The sequence below is a fragment of the Centruroides sculpturatus genome, unplaced genomic scaffold (assembly GCF_000671375.1).
Source record: "Centruroides sculpturatus isolate CEXI.00-Female unplaced genomic scaffold, Cexi_2.0 scaffold644, whole genome shotgun sequence".
Lineage (NCBI taxonomy): Eukaryota > Metazoa > Arthropoda > Arachnida > Scorpiones > Buthidae > Centruroides > Centruroides sculpturatus.
The window spans coordinates 321,245-347,931 of NW_019385082.1; the positions used below are offsets into that span (position 1 = coordinate 321,245).

Genomic DNA, 26,687 nt, shown 5'->3' on the forward strand with positions numbered 1-26,687 from the left:
AAAAATTGAAAAGATATGGGGATAACGGATCACCTTGTAGTAAACCTCTGTAAGTAATGAATGGTGTCCAGATATTAGTATCCTGTTTGATAATTGTTTTGTATTTTCCGAATAACAATCCTATCATATTTATCAAGAGTTCTTTTGCCTTGTATCTCTTCATTTTACTCTGTAGATCGGTAATACTAATCATATCGTATGCTTTTTCAAGATCCAAAAACAGGGCAAACACTTTATGTCTTTTTTTGAGCAACTGGATTTGAATTAATGACAGCAATACAAAGAGGGCTGTCTGAGTACCTCCCCCTTCTACAAATGCAAATTGTGTATTATTTCTATAATTATTCGCCGCTGTCCAGTAATTAAATTTGTCAGCTAATACTCCAGTAAATACTTTACGTAGACAGGACAGAAGGGCTATTGGTCTGTAATTGGTTGGTTCTTGTTTGTTCCCTTGTTTAAATATCATAGTAAAAATAACTTCGTTCCATTTTTCCGGTATTATACTATTACTATAGAATTGATTAAATTGTCTAGTTAAATATCTTATGATTTCTATTGGCAACATTTTAATGATTGAATTTGGTATTATGTCCGATCCTGGAGTTGATTTGTCTTTAAGATTTTTGATACAATCCTGTACTTCTTCTATCTTGATTATCTCATCTTGCTGAATTTCTGGTCTTGTTTTAGTTCCTATATATTTTTTACAAACATTTTTCTGATAGTTCTCAGAGAATTTATTGTAGTATTTAAGCCAAATGTTATATTCTACTTTAGTCTGTTTTTCCAATCCTAACTTTCTTTTACGAAAACTATTAATTATTTTCCAGAAAACTCTCGAATCATTAGCTTCTGATAGTTTCTTACTGATTTTTGAAAAATATAATTTTTTCTTGGCTTTAATTAGATTGTTATACATTTTTTTATATTTTAAATAATTCATTAGTGCTTTACTGGTATTTGTTCTTCTAAAGATTTGTAAACACTTTTGTTTTTTAATTTTATAGCCATAACATGTACTATCGTACCATTCACATTTGAATATTTTACCATTTTGTTGTATACAATTTTTGTATCTATATTCCTCTAATTTTGTTATAATACTCCGATAATTTTCTATTGGATCATTTTCTTTTTCCAATGATAACATCTCTCCAATCATATCATCAAATTTATTCAAGATTTTTTGTTTATTATATGATGGTCTTAATTCCAGATTAATAGAATGACTCTGTTCACAATTATATATATTATTACTTATTTTCTCATATATTGTTAACTCTAACTGAATAGGAAAATGATCTGCAATGTCGTTTTCTAGAACCTTCAAATAGTTACAACAATTTATCATTTCTTCTGAGCAGATAATGTAATCTACTATAGATTTCCCACTTGGAGAGACAAAAGTAATTTCTGCAGGGGTGTCACCTCTCATTCTACCATTTAGAATTATTAGTTGGTTATTATCAATAAATTCTAAGAGTGCTCTTCCCCCTGTGTTTAACACTTTATCTTTGGATATTCTCTTATTGACTAAATTTTCAAACGTCTGACAAAATATGGTATCAGTAACTTCACCAATACGTGCATTTAAATCACCACCTATTATCCACATTTGTGTCAGATTAGACCATCTATCCAAGACCTTTTGTACTTCATTTAGAATTGGTTTCTTCTCAATAGAAGGTGGTATATATATTCCTATTACTCCCATATATGTGTATGACCATCTCATTTTTATTTTATTCTCTAGTTTTATTATAACAGCAATAACATGGTCCGTTGTATATTGTAAAAATATTTCACCAAATCTTTTCTTAATTAGTAGTAGAATTCCACCTGATGGACGTCCAAATTTATTTTTTCGTTGAGCATTACTAATTATTATATTATTGTCTTGTTCTAGATATTTTATTTCCATTTCACTAAATTTTATAATCCAGGTTTCTAAAAATCCAATTATTTCATTTGAATCCAGAAATTTTCTCATTGAGGTTTTAAATAATTTCCCTCTTAGTCCTTGAATATTCCAGAAGTTTATCGTCACATTATTTTTTACCCTTTTTGGAATTTCTACTGTTTTCTCACTCAATTCATTTACTTTGACTATCAATTTATCTCCACTCATTTTCTTGTTTTTATTCTCCATATTATTAGCCACTCTTTTTTTTTCTGTATTGTTTTTAAATTTTGATTTATTTTTGTTAATCTTGTATTATATTTATCTCTAAAAAATGATTTAACTGAATTATTTCTTTGGTATTTAAATCATATGTATACATTATATTAATTTTAAAAAAATAATCATCTCTAATTTTTTTCTTATCATCCGATTTCTCTAGTTTAATCGTTTTTAATAATAATTTTCTCCTGATTCTAGATCTATAACATAAGTCCGTTGATATTATTATTTTTTCATTTTCGTCCGTCATTTTCGGTCTTGTAGTCCAAAATTTATTAAAAATTAGATTTCTAATTTTAACCGAATCGGTCATAACCTTAATTACTTGATTATTTCTTCTATTTCCAATTTGAATAAGACCTTCGATTTCTATACTATTAAGCTCTAAGTTATCTTTTATAAATTTTTATATGGTCTAACTAACGTACTGTACCTGTACATTTTACAATTTACCTGATTTTTTTTATCAACGTGGAATTAAAAAGACTCGCAATTTTGTCAAAAAATGCCCAGGAGAAAGTATAAGAGTACAATTGGTCAAATGAATTCTAAATCTAAAAGAATAAGAACAATCGAGACCCCTGAATACCGAGAAGTTCGACTTGAGCAACTTCCAGTAAGAATTGCTATGTGAAGGGCTGCATCTCTACTCTTTTCAATTCTTTAATCTCTACTTTCCTTTAAAAATATTCAGTTATGCTTGACGGGAAAATTTCTAGTTGTTGCGTATTGATTTCAATCAATATTTAAAATGGAATAATGTTTATGATATTTTTTAATAATTATTAAAAATTGTTTTTTCTTCTATCGAAAGAAACCGCCAAATTTTTAATTTAGGGCTTTAAAAGCATTTCTTTATTTTCTAATTTTATTTTTATTTTGTGGTTTTAGGCCCTTTACCACTAAGAGAGCACAATGTTTTTCTAACTTAAACAAGTACAAGCATATTTTTATTTTTAAACTGGCCCAAAATTTAGTAACATAGAGCCATAGAAATATTTCAATCTGCTACTCGTGGCCCAGTCTTGCAATCCCAAAAACCAGCCGTATGTTATGAGATAAGAAAAAAAGTATCTTTTAGTAAAGTTACACCCGAAATTGTGTTACTGTTAAAGCAAAGCCATATCCACCAGATCAGAGTTGTTCTTGGTCTATTGTGATCTTACAGTATGGAGGCACTTCAATCTGAACAAACGAGTTAATATATCACAGTTCAGACAAAATTTTCACTTTTAATTTCGAAATAATAGAATTCCTTAACACATAAATCTCTATATCACCCACCGGGACAATAGGACAGTTAAGTACTAACGAGATTTCGAACCTCCGAGTTCGAGTTAACGAGGATTTCCTATATTAGAAATTAGAGTAAAACGTGCATTGTCTTAATTACTGATCGAATAAATTAATTTTGACTATAATTAACTCAAGAAACGATCGATACAAGAGTTATTTATTGAAGAAAGTTATACATATCGACATTGTTATTACATATTAAAAATTTACATATTCATATAAAGTTTTAATAACGAAATTCACTAAGAAGTCGCGTTTCCAACAAACTTTGGATATACAGACAAAGTTTACATATAAAACAACAGAAAATTGCAATTAGGAAATTACAACACATTCAAAAAGTTTAAATTTTAATTTTAAAACCAGTTTTGCTTGAATCTTTTGATCATTATACACAAATAGAAATTATATGTTTCAAAGAAAAATTATTTCTAAGTGTGACCATTATAATCTTTTTTTAGTTCATCGTTTCGAATGAATTTCACTCGACATAATTAACATTCATACGGTTTTCTCTGGTATGTGTCCGAAGGTGTACAATTAAGCTTCCTCTATGCGCAAACTTTTGTTTACACTCGTCACAAGTATAGGGCTTTTCTCCTGTATGGATTCTTTCATGAGTTTTCAAACTTTGTTTAGTTGTAAACTTCTGTTTACATATGTCACAACTGTAAGGCTTTTCTCCGGTGTGGATCCGAAGGTGTGTAATTAAGCTTCCTCTATGTGCAAACTTCTGTTTACACTTGTCACAAGTGTAAGGCTTCTCTCCGGTGTGTATTCGAAGATGTAAAATTAAGTGTGCCTTTTGCGCAAACTTCTGTTTACACTCATCACAAGTATAGGGCTTTTCTTCTGTATGGGTTCTTTTATGAATTTCTAAACTATGTTCAGTTGTAAACTTCTGTTTACATATGTCACAATTGAACGGCTTTTCTCCAGTGTGGATCCGTAGGTGTGTAATTAAGTTTCCTTTTTGTGTAAACTTCTGTTTACACTTGTCACAAGTGTAAGGCTTTTCTCCAGTGTGAGTCCGAAGGTGTGTAATTAAGTTTCCTTTTTGTGTAAACTTCTGTTTACACTTGTCACAAGTGTAAGGCTTTTCTCCGGTGTGTATTCGAAGATGTGCAATTAAATGTGGCCTTTGTGCAAATTTCTGTTTACATTCATCACAAGTGTAGGGCTTTTCTTCCGTATGGGTTCTCTTATGAATTTCTAAACTTTGTTCAGTTGTAAACTTCTGTTTACATATGTAACAATTGTACGGCTTTTCTCCTGTATGGATCCGAAGGTGTTTAATTAAGTTTCTTTTTTCTGTAAATTTTTTATTACATTCGTCACAACAGAATGGTTTTTCTCCAGTATGGACCCGAAGATGTCTAATTAAGTTTCCTTTTTGTGTAAATTTGTGTTTACACTTGTCACAAGTGTAAGGCTTTTTTCCTGTATGAATTCTTTCATGAGTTTTTAAATTTTGTTTAGTTTTAAAATTCTTCTTACAGTGTTTACACGAAAATCTCATTTGTTTCCTTTTCTCTGCAATTAAAAAGTAGTTTGAAACGATATTTTATCGATATATAATAAAAATTTTCTTAATCAAAACAATAATTAATTAACAATAATATTTAATTAAATAATAATTTCTATATCTAAAAGCAATTTCTGCATCAAAACACAAAATCTAATTTTAGAAGTGATAAAGTTCGAGTGTATATATTTTATTTCACTAATATAATCAGCTAAGCAAGAACAATATATTAAAGTAAACAATTTCTGTAAAACATTTTTCATGTGTATTTATATCTTCATGATATTTCTTTTTATATCTTTGCAGTGAATCACTTGCTTCTGTTATATTTTTAAATGAAGAGCACTGACTTAAAGCAGTATATCTTATATACAATTTTTTCTATAAACTTGGAAAATATTTTCTTCAAAACTTTGTGTTTCATCCAAAGAACAACTGAAAGTAATAACAACACACATGAAATAAATTCTATAAAAAATTTAATTTAATAAGTTTTTAACATTAGAATGTATTATTCATATTCTTATTAATTCCTATTGTTAAATGTAAACTTGTATAATATCTTGCATTCAAATAAAAGAATATTGTATTTTTAAGACTTATGTTAAGTATACTTCCCTCATAACAAGTTCTGGATAAGAAGAACTCACAACGTTGGAATTCTTAAGATTGAATCAGGGAATTAATTCTTTTATTATCTTCGTTTGTTGCTTGTATTTTCAGGATAAAGATTAGCTAAATGAAAAAATAAAACGATCTTAAATATCAGAAAAATTTATATTCAATGTATTTTGTACAGTACAGTGATTAAAAATTCTATTTTCTACTCTAAATGTTTTAAAGTACAGTATATAAATTTTAAAAAAAATAAGCTACAATCATTATCAAGTTGTCATATTTACAGGGTAGCTAATGAATACTTTAATATACTTTAAATATGTTTAATGTCATGGTCCTGCGATAACACACTTCAATGGTCTCCAGTTTTATTTATTCGCGTTTTTCACGAACTATAGAGGACGCTGCACTTTTATAAAATGGCTACTTTATCTGGGTCGCTTGTAACACGTGCGACTAAACATCCGGATGGCACAACGCGCTGATTGGTCAGCTGTATGACGTCAACCTACTAAAATCGGAAATGTTGATCATCAGCCTAAACTTTGTATTGGTCTCCGTTGCCGCTCATAGCGGTGACCAGACCCTAAACACTGGGACCCACCAGTGGGCGAGTGGTCTCCGTTGCCGCTCATAGCGGTGACCAGACCCTAAACACTGGGAAGTTCGGTAGTGGGTTCGCGCCGCGATCGGACAGGCTGGCTGCTTGGAGTTTTCCGGGTTTTCTCCTTGCCAATAACGACTGAATAGGAGGCCAGTTCCCCATAAAAGTCCTCCCGGAAGCCATTAATTTCCCGCGCGTACGTATAGGCTGTTCGATACAGCCGGCAAATCGGTCGCATAGCGATCATACACACACATGTCTATTCGGAGAAAGAGCCTACATTGAGCTAAAATCTGCATATTAACACCACCGAAGAAGAAAGAAAAAAAAAAAAACTTTGTGTTGTTGTGAGAGCCGGCAGACATTATATAATAGTTATAGAATTTCATCTAAAACTTGATAAAAGGCACTTATTTATAATTTCACTAGCTCTTGTGTGTATTACATTAATTGAAAATTTTGCAATAATTTTAACATTAAACTAAGTTACGTGATATCACATTTTTAAACATCAAGAAGTAACTTTTATCTGTTTTGTATTTTTTAAAGCTTTCTTATACATTTACTTTATAATAAAATAATCAAAACAATAAATATAAATTTCAATTTAAGTTTTTTTTTACATTCTTTATTAGAAAATACAGTATTTTATACCTTACAGAAACTTGTATTTAATGTTTTATATAGGGGAGACCGGGGCAAGATCGGCATGTTAAGCTTTACTTAAATTTTGTGTAATAAATACTGCTGTAAACTAAAAAAAAGCTTTGCATATTGTCTATTGGAATGTTACCTTACTATAGAACTGGTTAAAATCAGTTTGGAAATAAAAATAATTAAAATAATTACAACTTTACAAGAAGAGAGAAATTGACGAAGTTGCCNCAGTTGTTTTTTTAACCCAGGAAATATCCCAGAAAATCCCACAAATTTCTTAAAAATTCACTTTTTTCTTATTTTGTGTTAAGATTCAGGAAATTTTGCAAATAGAAAATATAATTAACTCAAACTATCAGAATGCATTTGTATTTATTAATTTTAAACTTACTTATTAGATTTTTAAAATTTTTCCTCGTTATGGCATGTCACAAATGGTCAATAATCAATATGTAGCTTATTTGTGGCAGGAATCAGAAAATTCTTTACTTGTCAGAACCTGTAATATATGGAATAATTGTGCTTACACTGTCTTAATTTTTAACCATGCCAAGTAGCTTTGATAACTGCATAATGCCAGATTGTGCAAATTGGGCAAGGATACAAACGAGTACAAAGTCTGCAAATATGAAGTTTTTCTTCATAAACCTGATTATTAAAGACAAACAAACTGCTGAATTATTGGGCCATAAACTTGATGTTTCTATTAAAGTGCTGAGGTAGACAAATCAAGAATACAAGACAGCAAAAGAAGTATTACAATCTCGAAAACAAACTAGAACCCTTCCAGGCGACGGGTGAAAAAACACATAACATCTGTCTTCTCTTAAATGCATTAAAGACGATTCCACCCACATGAAATGAATCAGAAAGCGCATTCTTGATAGCAGGAGTTTTTATTAGTTAAATAAGAACCAGATCGAGTGATTGGAACATTGACCATCTTTGCTTTTTAAAATGGGTGTGGCTATTTATACATACTGACTGTATGTTCCTATATTCTGGCCGGATACTGACTGTATGTGCTATTATAACAATTAATATTTTGATAACAACTACACAATTATAAATAATTATAGTTTTATTTACTAAAGGTCAGTTACAATGTTGTTCAATAAAGTAATCAATAAACTATGAAGTATCATTAAATCAGTGAAATATAAGTAACAAAATTGAAAGTAGATTGGTAAATATACCAATAAAGTAAAATAAACATATTTTTTATTATGTATTATGTATTTTTTTTTTTGTAAAAAGTGGTCTGCTTATCTTTCTCTTCGGATGTCCTTTGAATTTAATTTTAGTTTTGAATTTTAAGTTTTTATTTGATTGATTTGAACAAGGCTCGTTATTAGACCAAATCTGTTCTTCAGGTTCTTCTGGTTCAGTTGTACTAAGCCACTACTCTCATGATCAAAAAGAGAAATTCCGTTTCTTGCATTGCTTTCTATTACTTTTAATTCCTCTACATATTTATTGAAGGTTTGCGTTCCATAATTAGACAAAATATCTGAAATATTTTTAGTTATTGCCAGTGCCGTATTAAATTTTTCCCTATCCGATAATAATTTCAATAATCAAAATCATCAGTAAAAGTTTCATCTTCAATATGATCATCAATGTCTACATTTACATCATCTGTATCCATACTTAGTACATCTTCAATTGAAATAATATATCTTGCATGAAAGCATTTTTTAAAATATGTCCAAATTATTATATTTTCTTATCATAAGAATATGACGACATGGTGTAATAAAATAATTCCAAAATGAACAAGAACATGTTTCCACCAATGTATTATAAAATTTTGATATTTTGCTATCAGGATTTTCCTCAATGCCATTATTTTTAATTCTCATTTCAACGATTTAATTCTCATTTCTCGATAATTAATATAACTAGGATATCGATAATCGAAATTTACAATATCCTAAATTATAAATAACATTAAAACTGTCATCTTTATGTCATGGCTTTAAAAGCGTTAAATAGCCAATTGCAACTGTATATATAAATAGTCAATTTGTTTTAAAATCCTATTATAAAAATTTCAATAATATTTTGTATTATGTTTTATTTAAAAAAACGAAAATTACCCTTCAAGTTAGAAGTTTGATCTAAGTTCATTTTTTCTGAAATTTTCAACTCAATTCAAAGCATTTGTTGTTGTTGTTGTTGTATGCAGTTTCCAGCAAACTTTAATAAATTTTTCTATTTATGAAAATTTCTACATAATTCAAAAGTAATTTTTAATATATTTTTTACACAGAATTATTAATATGATTTTGGAAGTTGCAAAATGTATTAAATTACTTTAAAAAATGAAAAATAATTATATCATTTGATTTCAAGATATTTTGTATAACTTAAAAATAATTAATTTTATCTCAGGATTTCCTGCAATCCCGTTCACTTTTAACCCTGAATCCCGAGACAAGCAAAAGACCTGGAAATGAGAAACCCTACTTCACATAACAGAAAAATCGCAACGGATCACGTGATACGAGCCGCAGTTCGGCATACTGAGCTAAAAGTCTTTGAAAACAGTTGTTTGTGGACGTTGGCATGTTATTCCCTTGAAAGTTTCATGGAAAGACCTGTTTCTAGACAGATGTGCGTCAGTTACCGTAAACACTCAAATATATCACTAAATTTTCGATTATTTAAACTCTTTCAATAAGTGGGGACCACAGAAATGGTCCAAAATACAGTATAAACTTCTATTGGGTTTATGTTTTTAACAACACAGTGAAAGGAAGTTATTTTTTGCGATTTTTACTGTCCACAAAACTAATTGAAAAAATTTTAGCCATAACAATGCCGAATGAAAAGAAAGGATCGTCGTTAAAAAGGAAATTTATAACTCTTCAAAGATAGAAATTTTGGATCGAATTAAATATCAAGAGCGGATAGCTGATATCGGTAGGCATTTTAATTTAAATGAGTCGACGATTCGGTCGAGAGAAAAGATCAGAAATTTGGTCACATCCGGATCATCTATTCTTTCGAAAAATGTTGCTCGTCCGAGAGCACCTATAATGGAAAAATGGAACAAGCGCTAATATTATGGGTAGAAGATATGAACAAGAAACGGTTGCCTTTAAATAAAACTGCACTTAAACACTTAAAGCCTTAAAAATATTTGATTATTTAAATGGGACAGTCGTCAGCTGATGAAACCAGTGTTAAATTCGTGGATAGCAATGTCTGGTTTGAAAAATTCAAAAAACGCCATTCAAACGTCAAATTTTTCTCTTTTTAGAACCGAATCCCAGTTTTTGTATTAAGTTGGTGTCTCCTATAACGCGATTTCCCACAACGCGGCATTTCCAAAGAACGTATCTACCGCGTTGTAGGAGGCCTACCTGTAGTTTACTATAAAAACATTACAGTACAAATGTAACATTACTTTTTCCTGACACACTGATAAACAATTTCCATGATGAAATGTATAGAAATTCTTATTTATAACATATATAACTATTATATTCAAAGGAATTTAAATACTTACGGTATTATTGATTGTTAAATAATTTATACAAGAATTTTATACTTTTAATTTGAAAAATGGTCGTACAAATTTGATTAAACATATTTACAGATATATCCATGATGGAACTGGATATATGAAATTTCTNACAAATGTAACATTACTTTTTCCCGACACATATTGATAAACAATTTCCACGATGAAATGTATGGAAATTCTTATTTATAACATATATAACTATTATATTCAAAGGAATTTAAATACTTACGGTATTATTGATTGTTAAATAATTTATACAAGAATTTTATACTTTTAATTTGAAAAATGGTCGTACAAATTTGATTAAACATATTTACAGATATATCCATGATGGAACTGGATATACGAAATTTCTGTATATTTGAAAAGTATTGTTTCTTAACACACAGATTTTGAACTGCCATTCAAAAGCACAAAATGTCTATTGACAGAAAGAACTGTCAATTCTAACTAAAACATAAAAAAAATTCTCTGATAAGAGTAATCTATAGAGAATATTCTTTATTCAAAATTGTTCCACAACTTTTACATTTAAATTTTATTTTTTGAACAAGATTTGTGAAAATTTCTCTTTCAGAGGTATACAAAACTTAGTTAATTTTATTGTTTCATCTAATTATATGAAATGCATATAACAAATTCAAAGAATATTCTGACTTGTCTTAATTATAAATTTCATCCTTTCTCGAACTTTTTATGAATAATATCTATAACAAAGTATAAATTTTCTGTGCACGTAAATTTAAAACACTAATCGCACTATTAAAATGATCTATTGTGTATGATTTGGTTCAGAGGTGCATAAAGATCAAGTATGAAGTTAAATGTTCAAAAAAAACAATCAGCTGTATTTTCACTTTATACTCACTCCATATTACGACAACTAAAAAAAAAAATAATCTATTTCGTCACGATTCGTTCTGACGACTACAAATTATAATCTATACTTCGGTGGGTTGACATTATTCAGCTGACCAATCAGAGCTTTGTGCCATCTGGATATTTAGTCGCACGTCTTGTAACTAGTAATGTAAAATTAGTCGTATATTACTGTCCAATATAACGATATATGCTGCTTGTAGCTGTTTATCGAGAAATTTTATAGAAGGAGAACGATTGTTGCTAACGGGACACGTCATTATGTGTTATCGAAAAAAAATGAGCGAGATCGTTCTATACAGATTTGTGCCCTTTTGTGTTAACATCAGTATTTAACATTGTCCTATCAGGGCCGGATTTACAAGTAAAAAACGATGTAAGTTGTTGCTTAGGGCCTCAAACATTTGTACAAAAAAGAAAATTGAAGCCAAATTTTATAATAAACATTTTTTACAAACCAACAAAATATACTTCTAAATATCACTTACATACATACATACAACAAAATATACTTTACTTTTTATTTTGTGTACTATTTCAATAATTTTTTTTCTAAGAATTAACATAAGACTATTTTAAAAGATTGATAAAACCAATTAAAAAAAAGTTTAATGGAATGGGTATAAAAATTTAATTAAATTCGGTTATAAACAGAAGACTAGTGAAACTTCACATCTCTTTCTTTTAATATCCGTATTATATCAGAGCCATAGTCTGATTTGATCCTTTTCTTTTTATAATTGACTTCTAAAATTGTCAATGCTTGATAAAGGGCCTTACAGAGTTCAGCTTAGGACATCAAAATACTCAAGTCCGACCCTGTATCCCGCACAAAATTACTGGCATTTTAAACTTTAAGAAAATATGTTTTAAAATAACAGCATGACTTGTTCGTGTAAAGCTGGACAATCGAGAAACTGCCAATTCTTAACAGTCTAATCCACTGTTTTAGAATTCGGAGAAGCTCAAATATAACCGACCGATTTCCGAATAATCATTTTTTTTGTATGGGAATAGACGAAAACATATATTGGGCTCCNGATAAAACCAATTTTAAAAAAATTTTTAATGGAATGGGTATAAAAATTTAATTAAATTCGGTTATAAAACAGAAGGCTAGTGAAACTTCACATGTTTTTCTTCCAATATCCGTATTATATCAGAGACATAGTCTGATTTGATTCTTTTTTTTTATAATTGACTTCTAAAATTGTCAAGAGTTGGTAAGGGGCCTTACAGAGTTCAGCTTAGGACATAGAAATACTTAAATCCGATCCTGTGTCCCACAGAAAATTACTGGCATTTTAAACTTTAAAAAAATATGTTTTAAAATGACAGCATGACTTGTTCGTGTAAAGCTGGACAATCGAGAAACTACCAATTCTTAACAGTCTAATCCACTGTTTTAGAATTCGGAGAAGCTCAAATATAACCGACCGATTTACGAATAATCATCTGTTTTTCGTATGGGAATAGACGAAAACTTATATTAGGCTCCCGTAAGGCTTTGAAATTGCAATTTGGAACGCAACAGAAAGCTTTGCTTTTTCTATTGGCTATTCATCTTTACTGCTGATAATACACGAGAACGAATCAAACGAACCAGATAGAATAGTTTTGTTTTTAAACACCAGAGGGCAAGCATCCGGTGAAAAATGCGAATACAGTGGTACCTCAGGATACGAAATTAATCCGTTCCGAAACTGAGATCGTATCATGAAAATGTCGTAAGGTGGATTGTTCACATCGCGGAGTAGCACGTTGAACGGCGGATGCTTACAAATCGTATCACGTGACCTAGCTTCGACGCCACTCGGTCACGTGACTACAGCTCACGCGTTTCTGGACAACAGGCGTCACATGATAGAGCAAGGACGTCGTCGTTAATAGCGGTTGTNTTAAGACATCTCTCCAGTAAACGTGTCTTAAACAGATAAAAATTTTTGGGGCGACACGTATAATAAGAGCTATAAGCGAAAACTCATCGGATTACTTACGGACTGTGTGCACGGTGGAAGCCGCCACTGCTTAACCTTGTTCACATCGCGGAGTAGCACGTTGAACGGCGGATGCTTACAAATCGTATCACGTGACCTAGCTTCGCCGCCACTCGGTCACGTGACTACAGCTCACGCGTTTCTGGACAACAGGCGTCACATGATAGAGCAAGGACGTCGTCGTTAATAGCGGTTGTTTGTAAACACAAAGAAAGGAAAAAATGGCGACGTCCGTAATATCGACAGTCATGATGGCGGGATCTTTAATTTTAAAATATGCGTTTTTAAAACAAAATTTAAAAACAAGGCTTCCAATAGCATTCAAAATAGTTACGAAATAAACTCGAGACGACACTTACCACTTACATCACCGTGTGGACCGTAAATATATATACAACACTTGTTTAGTTGTTCAAATAACCTCCTCTTCCGGCTAATTAACTTTATTGTATCACTATATTCATGTTCTTTTTCACTACTTGTAAATTTTCATTCATAAAACCACATAATGGACACTAAACGGAACTATCTGAGTCACGAAGTACGCCACGTTGCTTCTATCGTAAACTACTATTACAAACACCTGTTATTGTGTCCGACAGCGCGTCCCGCCATAATGTAGAAACCGGTTCAGAGTTAACTTTTATTGCTAACACGTGACTACTTCTTGGAGCAACCCGCCTGCACAGTTTGACGAACTTTGCTTCGAGTTACGCTTCCGTAACACCGTAACATTCTATAACGAAATTCACCAGTTAAGATTTTACAACGACGATTTATTTTTCGAGATTAACTTGTTAAAAAGAGAACAGAATCAAATTACTTTAAAAGTTAGATTAAATGCTTATAACTATAAATTTATTATCTAAATTTATAAACATACTAGCAGGTCAAAGCCCGACCAAAATAGTACAGTAGAAGCCGAGTATTTCAGGGCAATACAATAAATATCTACGTGTATAACATAGCGATGGATGATAAATTTAAATTAGAATGTTCACATTAAACACTTCTGATATGAGCAGATTTATTGGAACATCTAAGAATCGTTTTATTAAATAATATATATTTTGTTTTTATATATAAGCTTTTAATTTAAAACTGAACGTTTACATTTCTTCATAGCAACAATTGGATAAACATTTCTTCATTAAAAATATGAAGTTTTATTTAGCAAAAGATAAAAGAATTTTCAATAGAAAACATATACGATTAGTTCGAATAACGCATGTAATTAGATAATGTAAAATCATTTACTTTTATCACCACTTAAAAGGGGTTTTTCGGACGAATAAACTGAAATGTTTAAATGTTAATGCAATCTTAGGATTGATTTAATTATGTGAAACTCCTACGGAAATTTAAAAGATATTCATTTTTCATTAAGCTGTTAAGTTCAAAAATAAATTTAACGTAATGTGAAAGTCCAGGTCATTCGCCATTTTCCTCGTTTTTCTCTCCCGAAATTTCCGGCAGTTAGTGTTTGTGTTCTTTAGTAAACGCCAACAGTTGCGTCACTTCCGGCAACACTTCACTGGATTAATGCTGAGATTTTGAATACAGTAATACCCCGACTTACGCGAATTCGACTTACGCGGTTACCGCTCGGTCCCACCTATCGCGTAAGTTCGGGGTATTACTGTACGCCCTATGGCTAATCGAGTGGATGCGTTACTTCGCTGAATCTTGATATTTTGATCCCGTGTGTATTTCTTCTCTTTCGAATAATGGATTATCTGTAATTAATATGTGGAATTTTTCAAAGTTTTGTACTAAGCAGTTTATTCTTCTCACCATATATTAATAACCTATTTAACAAAATATCTTCAAACGTAAGAGCTTATGCAGACGATATTAAAAACCTAAATCGTCTCCCTATTATCTCTACAAATCGAATGTAATTTTATACTTACGGTTTTTACATCGCATATTTTAAATATCGATATTCAGAAAACCGTTGTAATGTGCTATTCATTAATTCGCAATTTATGATTTCAAAAATTATAAATTAAGTTACGTTAAAACGTTTAGTGATGCAGGTGTAATTTTTGATGATAAATTAACTTTCCGAGAACACATTCAAAAAATAGTAAAATCCTTGTCAATCAGACGTTTAGTAATTTCCTATTCTTGCTGTGTTTTTTAAATTAAACAGGTTTTGACAGTCAAAAATATCAATCTATCTTTGTTTTTTATTTTATAACTGATCTATGTTCGTTTTCGGAATTTAACTCTGATTAATCTGCTTATTCTTAATCACCAAAACACAGATTAGCTTAATATAGAATTTATCGATCGGCCTTCTCTATAAAGGAGCCCGGGTGCATGAAACTTTTTGGGGTTCTAAAATATTATTTATAGGTAAAGATAAAGGGATTCGAAATAAAAACAAATTGTGTAATATGTCTTTATTTAAATATGCGAGTTTTTGCAATATTTCATGAATCATTTCAGAAAAATTACAATTTTCGGCAACTTCCTTTTCCATGCTTAATTAATTAATATAACAAGTGCATTTAAGCGTTTTTCACATATACTTGACCGCAGATAATTTTTTATTAGTTTTAATTTGCTAAAAGAACCCTCTGTATAGGTAGTACCTCAGAATTCGAAATTAATCCGTTCCGAAACTGAGATCGTCTCATGAAAATGTCGTGAGGTGAATTATTTTCCCCCATACGATTACATGTAAAACCAAATAATTCGTTCCAACACGAAAAACACACTCAAATTAAAGCTAAGTAGTACATTGAAAAAAATAACTTTAGTAAGGAAAACACTGAAAACTGGGTTTTGTAGTTGTAAATGTGTAAATAACTATAATAGAATAATAATTGATTTTAAAAAATGTAGTTTTATTTGCACTTTAATTTTGAGGATAGACGATGGTAAAGATGTAAACTGGTAGCGGAGGAGAGGAAGAAAGGAAATAATACTAAAACTTAACTTACATAACATAATGTAACAATAACTTAAAAATAACACTATTTTTTTTATCTTTTCTGTTTTATACATTTTTTTAAAATTTTTTATTTACTGCTTTTTGCTTTCTTTCCTTCACTTCCACCAGCACTTTCACTGGATAGAGATCGCTCTGTAAAATGTCTATCCAAAGAGGTTTGGCTTTGAGCCTACTTTTTAAAATGTTTCTAAAACGACTTAGGCAAATGTCATTATTCCGAGCAGCAATACGGGCAGTGTGAACCTTTTCGGGATGTTTCTTTTCAATAAAATCAGTCACTTTCTGATAATATATCAAGATTTCCTTCAAGATCGAGCGAGATCCTTCCACGACGAAGCAAACGCGGAGTGAGACCGATGAACAGAAGTGAATAAAAAAATGCGAACTAATCTAACTAATTGCGAACTAATGTAACGTTGTATGGTGAGTTTTTGTTCGTACCGTGGAGCAAAATTACGTTCAAATTTCATGTCGTATCCTGAAAATTTCGTATGCTGAAGCTTTCGTATCCTGAGGTACTACTGTACTTGTGTATAGAGCATTCTTTTAGCTATTCTCTGTACTGTGGTAACTGGCAACGTAAAGAACATTTTTAGTAGTTAGCACATTTGGAAATAATTCATTATAATCATTTAATACGAATTGCAATACAGTAGAGCGTCGTTTATCCGAATCAATTGGAGTCTGGAGTTGTTCGGATAACTTATTTTTCGGATAACCGATTACGTACGAAAAAATATATTAACCTATCCCATGTTGAAAAGTTTTCTCCGTTGCGTGTCGCTTTGCGTTAAATTTTCGTCGATGTTAAGCCTATCGTAAATTTTTATAATAATAATCGTGGCTATTGTATCGTTAAAAATTGTTTCTTTATTTTGTACAAACAAAAAAAATATATTGAAAAATATAAAAACAAAAAAAAAACAGATTAATGTTACCTATGATTCCAAAATTGCGGCGCTTAGGTTCGTTTCGTTTCCGTTAGATTAGCTGCATTTTTAGTAGACGTTTCCTATTTTTATTTTATTTTGTTCAAGAACTACCGTGAATCAATAACTAGTGACGTTTGGCACTCGGCTGCCTGCCGGCGGCTTCCCTCTTGTAGGAGTCCGTCTGCACCACGAACAGTCGGAAGCGCGGCCATTTTGGAACCATAGGTAACATTAATAAAAAAAAATAATACTTTAGAAGTTAATCTAGTATCAAAAACGTTCGATTCAGCACGACACACGTCCAGACACACAGTCCTCAGAAAAACACCACACAAAAGTGCCAGTGCTGTCAGCTAAAACACGCAACAACCAAAAAAATATTGGAGTAGCCCAAGATATAGCCAAAGGTTGCAGCGCCTCAGCACTAGCGGAAATTTAAATTTGCCGACTGGAACGCATTCGGTTGACCGGATTTCGGATAATCGAAGCTCTACTGTATATCTTAACATACGGAGTTCGGTCGTGGATTCGCGCCTCGCCAGAACGGGCTGGCCACGTGGAGTTTTCCTTGTTTTCTCCACGACTGTAACGCCTGAATTGGGGCCAGTTACCCTTAAAAAGACCTCCCGGAAGGTATCTCCCCAGGTAGATCCCCCAAGTGTTGTGTTGCCGTAACTTAATAAACAAGCAATATGCCTTGCGCATTATTTTTGTCTTTTTCGCATCTTTGTCATTGCGCATCTTTTTTGTCCAAGATCAATTCTTCCAACAGATCAATTTCTCTGATTAGTTCTTACATCTTTATCATAAAGTTTTACAAAATCTTTAGAAAAATGAATTAGAAAACCGTTTAAAAAATTTTATATTAGTGATTTATTTAAAATCAAAAATAATACTGGGTATATTTTTAAATCTTTCATTTATTTGTTAAACAAGTAAAACGGCGAAGCCATTCTTGGGATGAGATATAGTGTAGTCCCAAGAATGGCTTCGCCGAATTCAGTCTACGTTCAGCATTTAAATGTCCCTCACACAGACTTTGAAACTACGTTTGAAGATGTATTGACTATGAAAATATCATAATGTATCCACTGTGGTATTTCAATATCAATCCGTAAGGTGACAATGAAGAAATGGATGTCATGTTACAAGAACTGATCGGATTAATTACTAACGAAGAACTTAAGGTGCAGTTTAGAAAGGAATATCAGCAATTCTCACTTTAGGGAGACACAGCCTGCGTTATGAACTATCGCGAGATAGATTTTTATAGCTTTTCCATCTTCATAACTGGTAAAAAGGGATTTCAGCGCTGTTGCCATCTCCTTACATAAAAAAGAAACAAATTGGAAATCACTCACCGAGGAGATTTAAAGTTAAACCTAACTGAATTGAAGCCAAATATTGAAATTTTGCTATCAAAGCATTAGGCTCATCTGTCCCAATTAATTAAAGCATTAATTTTTTTGTATATTTATTTTATGTAAAAATGTTACTAGATTTGCATTTGTGTCGTTTTAATTAATAAATGTATAATAATAAAACTTAAGATATAAAAAAGAGTAATATCTATTATCTTGATTATATTGTTTCGTATTATATCTGGGGAGAGCAGGATAAAGTGGCCACTCTAAGCGAAAATCATTTTTTACTCATACAGTAGAACCTCGATTATCCGGAGTAATTGGGGATAAAGGCAGTCCGGATAATCGAAACAAATACTTTGTCTTTTAATCATAATACAACACGTTTTCTTTTCGATGACATATCGATAATATTAAAAGTAAATACTGTATTTAAAGCGTGATCAAATTTTCAAGAAACAAACGTTCGTATTGAATTTCGACTACTACTGACCAACGAGAACAGACTACCTATTGTTTAAAAGGCCCTCTGGTGGCGCAAGAAGACGGATTTTATAAAATAAAAAGCAGTTGAAACTGCATTTTTATGAATAATAATTTGTCAAACTATTTATCATTTTATGACGATTAAAATTTTTTCGTCGCGTTCGCGGCTTTTAAGTAATGCATAAACCTTCGAAACGCGAGGCCCTTCGGACCGCCAGGCATAGACGGTGGCCCACATTGCCCAGCCTTACGCCGCCCATGGTCATAGAAATGATGTAATTTGAATATAAATTATTTATAAATACGTATGTCAAGTTATATTTTTATTACTACGTAAAATATATTTAAGAGTTTACGGCCACTTTGCTGGGAGAGACGTTGTAGAAACAAAAAAGTTATGCATTCCATCACGTACATAAACAGTACCGTAATTCGCCAAGTGCAAATCAGCAAATTCGTAAAATTTTTTTTTATTTTGAACAATCTGGATAATCGAAAATCCGGATAATAGACGTCCGGATAATGGAGGTTCTACTGTATTTTCTAATTCGGAAAAACGATTGAAATAGTTCTATATTTACTACACATAGTGTAAAAGCAAGAAAAAATTTTATTTTCATATTAGCACAACATGGATTTTTTTTCATTTCTACAAAATTTTATACAAAAATGGCCACATAACCCAACTTATTCGGATAAAGTGGCCAGTGACCGCTGTAGCATATGGAATTCCATTATTTCGTACAGCATTGATTTAATGGCCTGCTGCATGGCATGAGAAACCCAGCCCTGCTGGTTTGTTTTTCGTCTGTAATTGAATGGCATTGAGTCATCTACAAGAACAATGTAATTAATTTTCTGTAGGTAACCTTTAGTAATCTTAAATTCTTAGGTTTTAGATTAAATTACATTCAATCTTTATTATACTTTAAATAACTATATGACATTGAGCTATTACAGTTTTATTGATAAAATAATGTAATATAGTTTTTCTGGCAAAGTGGCCAGGAAGGTGGCCACTTTTCCCACTTGGACACCATTACAGAAAATCGTGTCTAGAATAAAACGGACCAAGCTACTGCACTCTATTCCAGAAGGTTTTAAAGCCGAAAGCATACTTTTTGTATGAGTTTAAAGTAAATAATTATAAACTTAATACTATCTTAGATAAAATAAAGAGAATCATCACTTACCTTACATCGGACAAGATGAAAACCACAAAAACTTTACTAACACAAAAAAGAATTATGTCAACTAGACCAGACTTCAGGCTTCTCTCCGAAGGAGTTCAAATGCTTGCCACTAGACAGCAACATTATCTCAGAAAATAACAGTATATGGCAACTTTATCCTGCTCTCCCCTATTACCTAAGTATTGTTTGTGCCATTTTTTTAATTTTAATTTTGGATAATTATTAAGAGTTAATTTTCTATCTAAGTTTTTAAACTCTATTTCTCTATTTTTAACATTTAACAATCTAATATATACAGTAAATATTTTTTAATTCTATGATATAAGCATTCTTTTCCATGCTTTCTAGACAATACAATATGATTTATAATTACAGTAGAGCATCGATTATCCGACCCTCGATTAACCCTCACCTCGGTTAACCAACCGCGTTCTAGTCGGCAAATTCAAATGTCCGCTAGTGATGTGGCGTTACAATATTTGGCTATGTCTTGGCTAATTTAATATTATTTTTACGTGTTTTAGCTGGCAACATGGATCGACCATGAAAGGGAGCCAGTATTTAAACGAGGCTTAATTTTCTAATTTTTAACGATACAATAGGGACGATTATTATTTTTAAAAAAAATTTGATAGGCTTAACATGGAGGAAAATTCAACGCGAAGTAGGTTAAATTAATAGCGATATAATAATATACTAATTACATGGGATATAATAATATACTACACTAATAATGGATTTTTTCATACTTTTCGGTTATCCGACCAACCCCAGTCTCCAATTGAGTCGGATAATCGAGGCTCTACTGTATTTGATTTATTTGTTTCTCATCATATATTATTAAATAATCATCTGCAAATCTAACACAATTTTACTTTTTTTTTTTTTATCATTTACCGAAATCTTTCATAACAATTTCTGCTAATTTTGTCCCCATGCTAATACCATTAGTCTGTCTATAAAAGTTATTATTATACGCAAATTTAATCAATTGTATAAACCAATTTTCTACTTTCAATTTAATCAAATTCATTTCTATTCATTTCCATTCTATAATTGAAAACACATTTTTAACATCTAAACTTATCAATCTATCTGAATTTCCTTTTTTTAATTTACTTATTCTATTAATTACATCATCTGCATTTCTTACAGCAAATTGTGAATATTCTATTTCTATATATTGTTCCAATTTTGAAAACCGAAAATCAACTATTGGTCTGTATTTTTTTTCCTTCTCACCTGATGTTTAATTTAGGTACTCTATTATTTTTAAAATTAAGTATGAACTTTTTATTTTGTTCGCTTGTGCAATTATTATTACATATTTCATCTATTTTTATTTTAATTAATTCTTTTTCAATTTCACAATATAGATCTTTATTTAATCCTATATACTTGTGACCATAGGGTCGGTATCTCTTCGATACCTCGTCAGGATGACACCACTGTATCTTTCGGTCGATACAGAGACCACAAGTTCGCGCGAGCAGATAGGTATGAGGGTTGGACCCGGAATGGAGAACGGAGAGACAAACGGAAGAAACTGCACTCCAGAAGTTTTAAACATAAAAACCCGTTTATTTATATATAATCTAAATTAAGTTTACATCAGCGAATAAAATACGATACATAAACTACATGAGTTATTATTCAATTTTTAGTCCAAATTAACGATCGGGTGCGCGTTTCGTTTACGCGGAGAGAGAGAACGTACAATAGTGCGCGGGCAGGATAAATACCTTAGGTTGTAGGCAAAATCAGCACAAAAGGTCCAACAGTTCTTTTTAGGTGAACAGTTCTTTCCAGGTGAGTAGAAAGATTTCAGTTAAGTTCAGGTCTTCCAGTCTTGTCCAAGAGGAGGAGGTTCGGATTCTCGGCGGGAGGTAGACGATCGGAGCGCACACACAGATACCAATAATAACTTCCACCCCCTTACTCATCATGCCTGGCCCTTTTATATCAAGTCCTCATTTTCGAACTTTTCTCCGATTTCGTCAGCGATGACGATCTTCTTGGTCCAATGAGGGGACGGGTGACACAATCGTGACACAGAAATGTACTCATCTCAACACGGAACCTAACTCGTGGGAATCAAGGTTTTTATTGATTTTATTTTTCCTTTTTCTCTTTTAATTTTCTGTTTTCTCGTTCCGTCTTTATAAAGTTTATTAAAAAAAATTATAGTTTAAAACACTAAATTTCTGGTCCTCACATACTATTAACTTGTTCAATTATTTTAATCATCAAATTCTGGTGATCCACCATAAACAGCTGTTAACAGGATTAAAGTGATTGAAGATAATAATGTAAATTTCTGTATCCACGGAACAAAAAAAGAGTTACGAATGGGATTTCGAACAATTCGAGTTCGAGTTAAGGAAAATTTCCTGTATTGCTTATTAAAGCGAAATGTTTATTGCCCATATTGATCAAATAAATTAATACGGGCAAGTATCGATGAAACTATTCTTTATTCAAGAACGTTTTACATAACATTTTAATTACATACAGTAGAGCCTCGATTATCTGACCCCCAATTAACCAACACCCCGGTTAACCGACCGTCCTAGTCGGCAAATTTCAAATGTCCGCTAGTGATGTGGCGCTACAATATTTGGCTATGTCTTGGCTACTTTAATATTATTTTTACGTGTTTTAGCTGGAAACACTGGATCGACCATGAAAGGGAGCCAGTATTTAAACGAGGCTTAATTTTCTAATTTTTAACGATACAATAGCGACGATTATTATTTTAAAAATTTTTTGTTATGCTTAACATGGATGAAAATTCAACGCGAAGTAGATTAATAGCGATATACTAATATACTAATTACATGGGATATAATAGTATACTACACTAATAATGGATTTTTTCATACTTTTCGGTTATCCGACTTTTCAATTATCTGACCAACCCCAGTCCCCAATTGAGTCGGATAATCGAGGCTCTACTGTATTAAAAATTCAAGTATTGATATGAAGTTATTATAATAAAATTCATTAAAAGGAAAACGTGTTTCCAACAAACTTATCATACATAAACTCTATTTTGTATATTGAAACAGAAATTGCAAATAATAAATTTCAGCAAATTCAAAAATATTAAACTTTTTTTTTAAACTTAACATGTGCTAAAAAATACCGAGATCGACAGAAATGTTACTTTTTTAAGAGAATTATGAAATTCTTAGAAAATTACCTCTGCTTATAAATATTGTAATGTTTCTAATTTGAAACTGTACAAAGATTCCAAAAACATATCATTTTAATTTTAAAATCAGTTTTGCCGATATCATTCGATCATTATACATGTATAGATATAAGTTTTGAAGGAAAATTATTTCTAAGTGAGAATATTGTAATTTTTTTTAAATTATGGTTTCGAATGAATTTCGTAGGACGTAATTAACGGCTTTCGTATGGTGTGGATCCGAAGGTGTTTAAGTTTCCTTTTTGTGTAAACTTTTGTTTACACTCGTCACAACTGTAAGGCTTTTCTCCAATGTGAGTGCGAAGATGTGTAATTAAGGTTTCTCTTTGTGTAAACTTTTTTTACACTGGTCACAAGTGTAAGGCTTTTCTCCTGTATGAGTCCGAAGGTGTTTAATTAATGTTCCTTTTTCTCTAAACATCTGTTTGCACTCTTCACAAGTGTAAGGTTTTTCTCCAGTGTGGATACGAAGGTGTGAAATTAAGCTAGAACTACGTGTAAACTTCTTTTTACACTCGTCACAAGTGTAAGGCTTTTCTCCTGTATGGGTCCGAAGGTGTTTAATTAATGTTCCTTTTTCTCTAAACATCTGTTTGCACTCTTCACAAGTGTAAGGCTTTTCTCCAGTGTGGATACGAAGGTGTGAAATTAAGCTAGAACTACGTGTAAACTTCTTTTTACACTCGTCACAAGTGTAAGGCTTTTCTCCAGTGTGAATGCGAAGATGTGTAATTAAGGTTTCCCTTCGTGTAAACTTCTGTTTACACTGGTCACAAGTGTAAGGCTTTTCTCCTGTATGGGTCCGAAGATGTGCAATTAAGTTTTCTTTTTGTGAAAACTTCTTTTTACACTGGTCACAGCAGTATAACTTTTCTCCTGTGTGCATTCTTTCATGACGTTGCAAATGTTGCTTAGTTTTGAAATTCTTCTTACAGTATTTACATAAAAATCTGTTTTGGTTGCTTTTATCTGCAATTAAAAAAATTATATTAAATAATATTTTATCTGTGTATAATGAATTAATTTTCTTAAATCACAACAATGATTGACCACTCATAACATTTAAGTAAAAATAAATATTTTTATATCTAAAAGTAGATTTCTGCATCAAAACACAATAACTAATTTTAGAGATGACAAAGTTTGAGTATAAATATATCATATTACTATCTAATCACAGACAACATATTAAAGTAAACAATTTCTGTAAAACACTTTTAAAGTGTTTGTATAACTTTATGCTTTTCCATTGATCCGTATTACTATATCCAAGGAATGGATCTCTCTCCTTCTTCTTTGTTTATGTGTTAAAATGAGATGCATCGATGTAAGTCAAATAGTATTTAATATTCAATTTTTTCTTTAATTTCGGAGAGTATCTTCTTCTAAACTTTGTGTTTCATCCAAAGAACAACTGCAAGAAATAACAACACACATGAAATAAATTCTATAAAATTTAGTTTAATTAATATGACTTTTTAACATTAGAATGTTTTATCCATTTTCCTGTTTATTCATATCATTAATTGTATAATTGTAAAATAGGTTGGATTCAGATAAAAATAATACTGTATTTTAAAAAAATATTTCAAATACAAATTCTTAAGAGTGAATCGTGGATTTCATTCTTGCAAGATTGGATTTCGTTCTTCTCCTTTTTTAGTTTCTGTTTTCTGTATTTTCAAGGTGAAAAGTCGCTAAATGAAAAAATAAAACATTCTTTAATACCAGACTAATTCATATTCAAAACATTTTGTACAGTAACTAAAATTTCTATTCTGTACACTAAATATTTTAAAATATAGCCTATAAATTGTTTTTTTGAATTATTTGATATTTACAGTATGCACATTTAATAAAATCACAATAAATATATCCAGAAATCACTCTGGTATTCGAACCTCAACTATGATCATATTCATTAATTAAAAATGCTTTCATTAAATTTTATTTANTTATATCTAAAAGTAGATTTCTGCATCAAAACACAATAACTAATTTTAGAGATGACAAAGTTTGAGTATAAATATATCATATTACTATCTAATCACAGACAACATATTAAAGTAAACAATTTCTGTAAAACACTTTTAAAGTGTTTGTATAACTTTATGCTTTTCCATTGATCCGTATTACTATATCCAAGGAATGGATCTCTCTCCTTCTTCTTTGTTTATGTGTTAAAATGAGATGCATCGATGTAAGTCAAATAGTATTTAATATTCAATTTTTTCTTTAATTTCGGAGAGTATCTTCTTCTAAACTTTGTGTTTCATCCAAAGAACAACTGCAAGAAATAACAACACACATGAAATAAATTCTATAAAATTTAGTTTAATTAATATGACTTTTTAACATTAGAATGTTTTATCCATTTTCCTGTTTATTCATATTATTAATTGTATAATTGTAAAATAGGTTGGATTCAGATAAAAATAATACTGTATTTTAAAAAAATATTTCAAATACAAATTCTTAAGAGTGAATCGTGGATTTCATTCTTGCAAGATTGGATTTCGTTCTTCTCCTTTTTTAGTTTCTGTTTTCTGTATTTTCAAGGTGAAAAGTCGCTAAATGAAAAAATAAAACATTCTTTAATACCAGACTAATTCATATTCAAAACATTTTGTACAGTAACTAAAATTTCTATTCTGTACACTAAATATTTTAAAATATAGCCTATAAATTGTTTTTTTGAATTATTTGATATTTACAGTATGCACATTTAATAAAATCACAATAAATATATCCAGAAATCACTCTGGTATTCGAACCTCAACTATGATCATATTCATTAATTAAAAATGCTTTCATTAAATTTTATTTCTTTATTAAAAAAATCTAGCTACCAGTTCTTTAACTTACCCTTAGAGGATTTGATCCCGGGATCTCGAAAATCGGGATCCCGGGATCCCGACAACTTTTCAGTCCCAAAATTTTCGGGATTAAGTTTTCCTAATCCCGAGATTTTCGGGATTGACATCATTTTTAAAAAAAAGTTGCAAAATAGACTGTACGAAGCGAAACGTTCAGTGCCAGTGCTTTTAACAGAATTGCTTGCCTATCATTTTAATATAAAATACAAGAAATTTTATTCCAAGCAAGCAGCAGAAATTAACCTAGTGGGCTTGCGATGCTTGCTTGGAATAAAACTTCTTGTATTTTCAACTAAAATGATAGGCAAGCAGTTCTCACTGGGTTACTTGGTAATATACTTCATTTTTGTATTTTTGAATTTTCGCG

At 30.9% G+C, this 26,687-nt stretch overlaps 1 protein-coding gene across 1 annotated transcript in view; it reads right to left on the reverse strand.

The window, feature by feature from the left end:
- LOC111634383 (zinc finger protein Xfin-like) overlaps positions 1-26,687 on the reverse strand; it is a 54,887-nt gene that overhangs the window by 7,063 nt on the left and 21,137 nt on the right. The window contains exons 3-4 of the mRNA XM_023379145.1: positions 23,779-24,354; positions 3,967-4,883 (exon numbers count right to left, since the gene is read on the reverse strand). Coding sequence (XP_023234913.1) covers positions 3,967-4,883; positions 23,779-24,354 — 1,493 coding nt within the window. The remainder of the gene's footprint in view (positions 1-3,966; positions 4,884-23,778; positions 24,355-26,687) is intronic.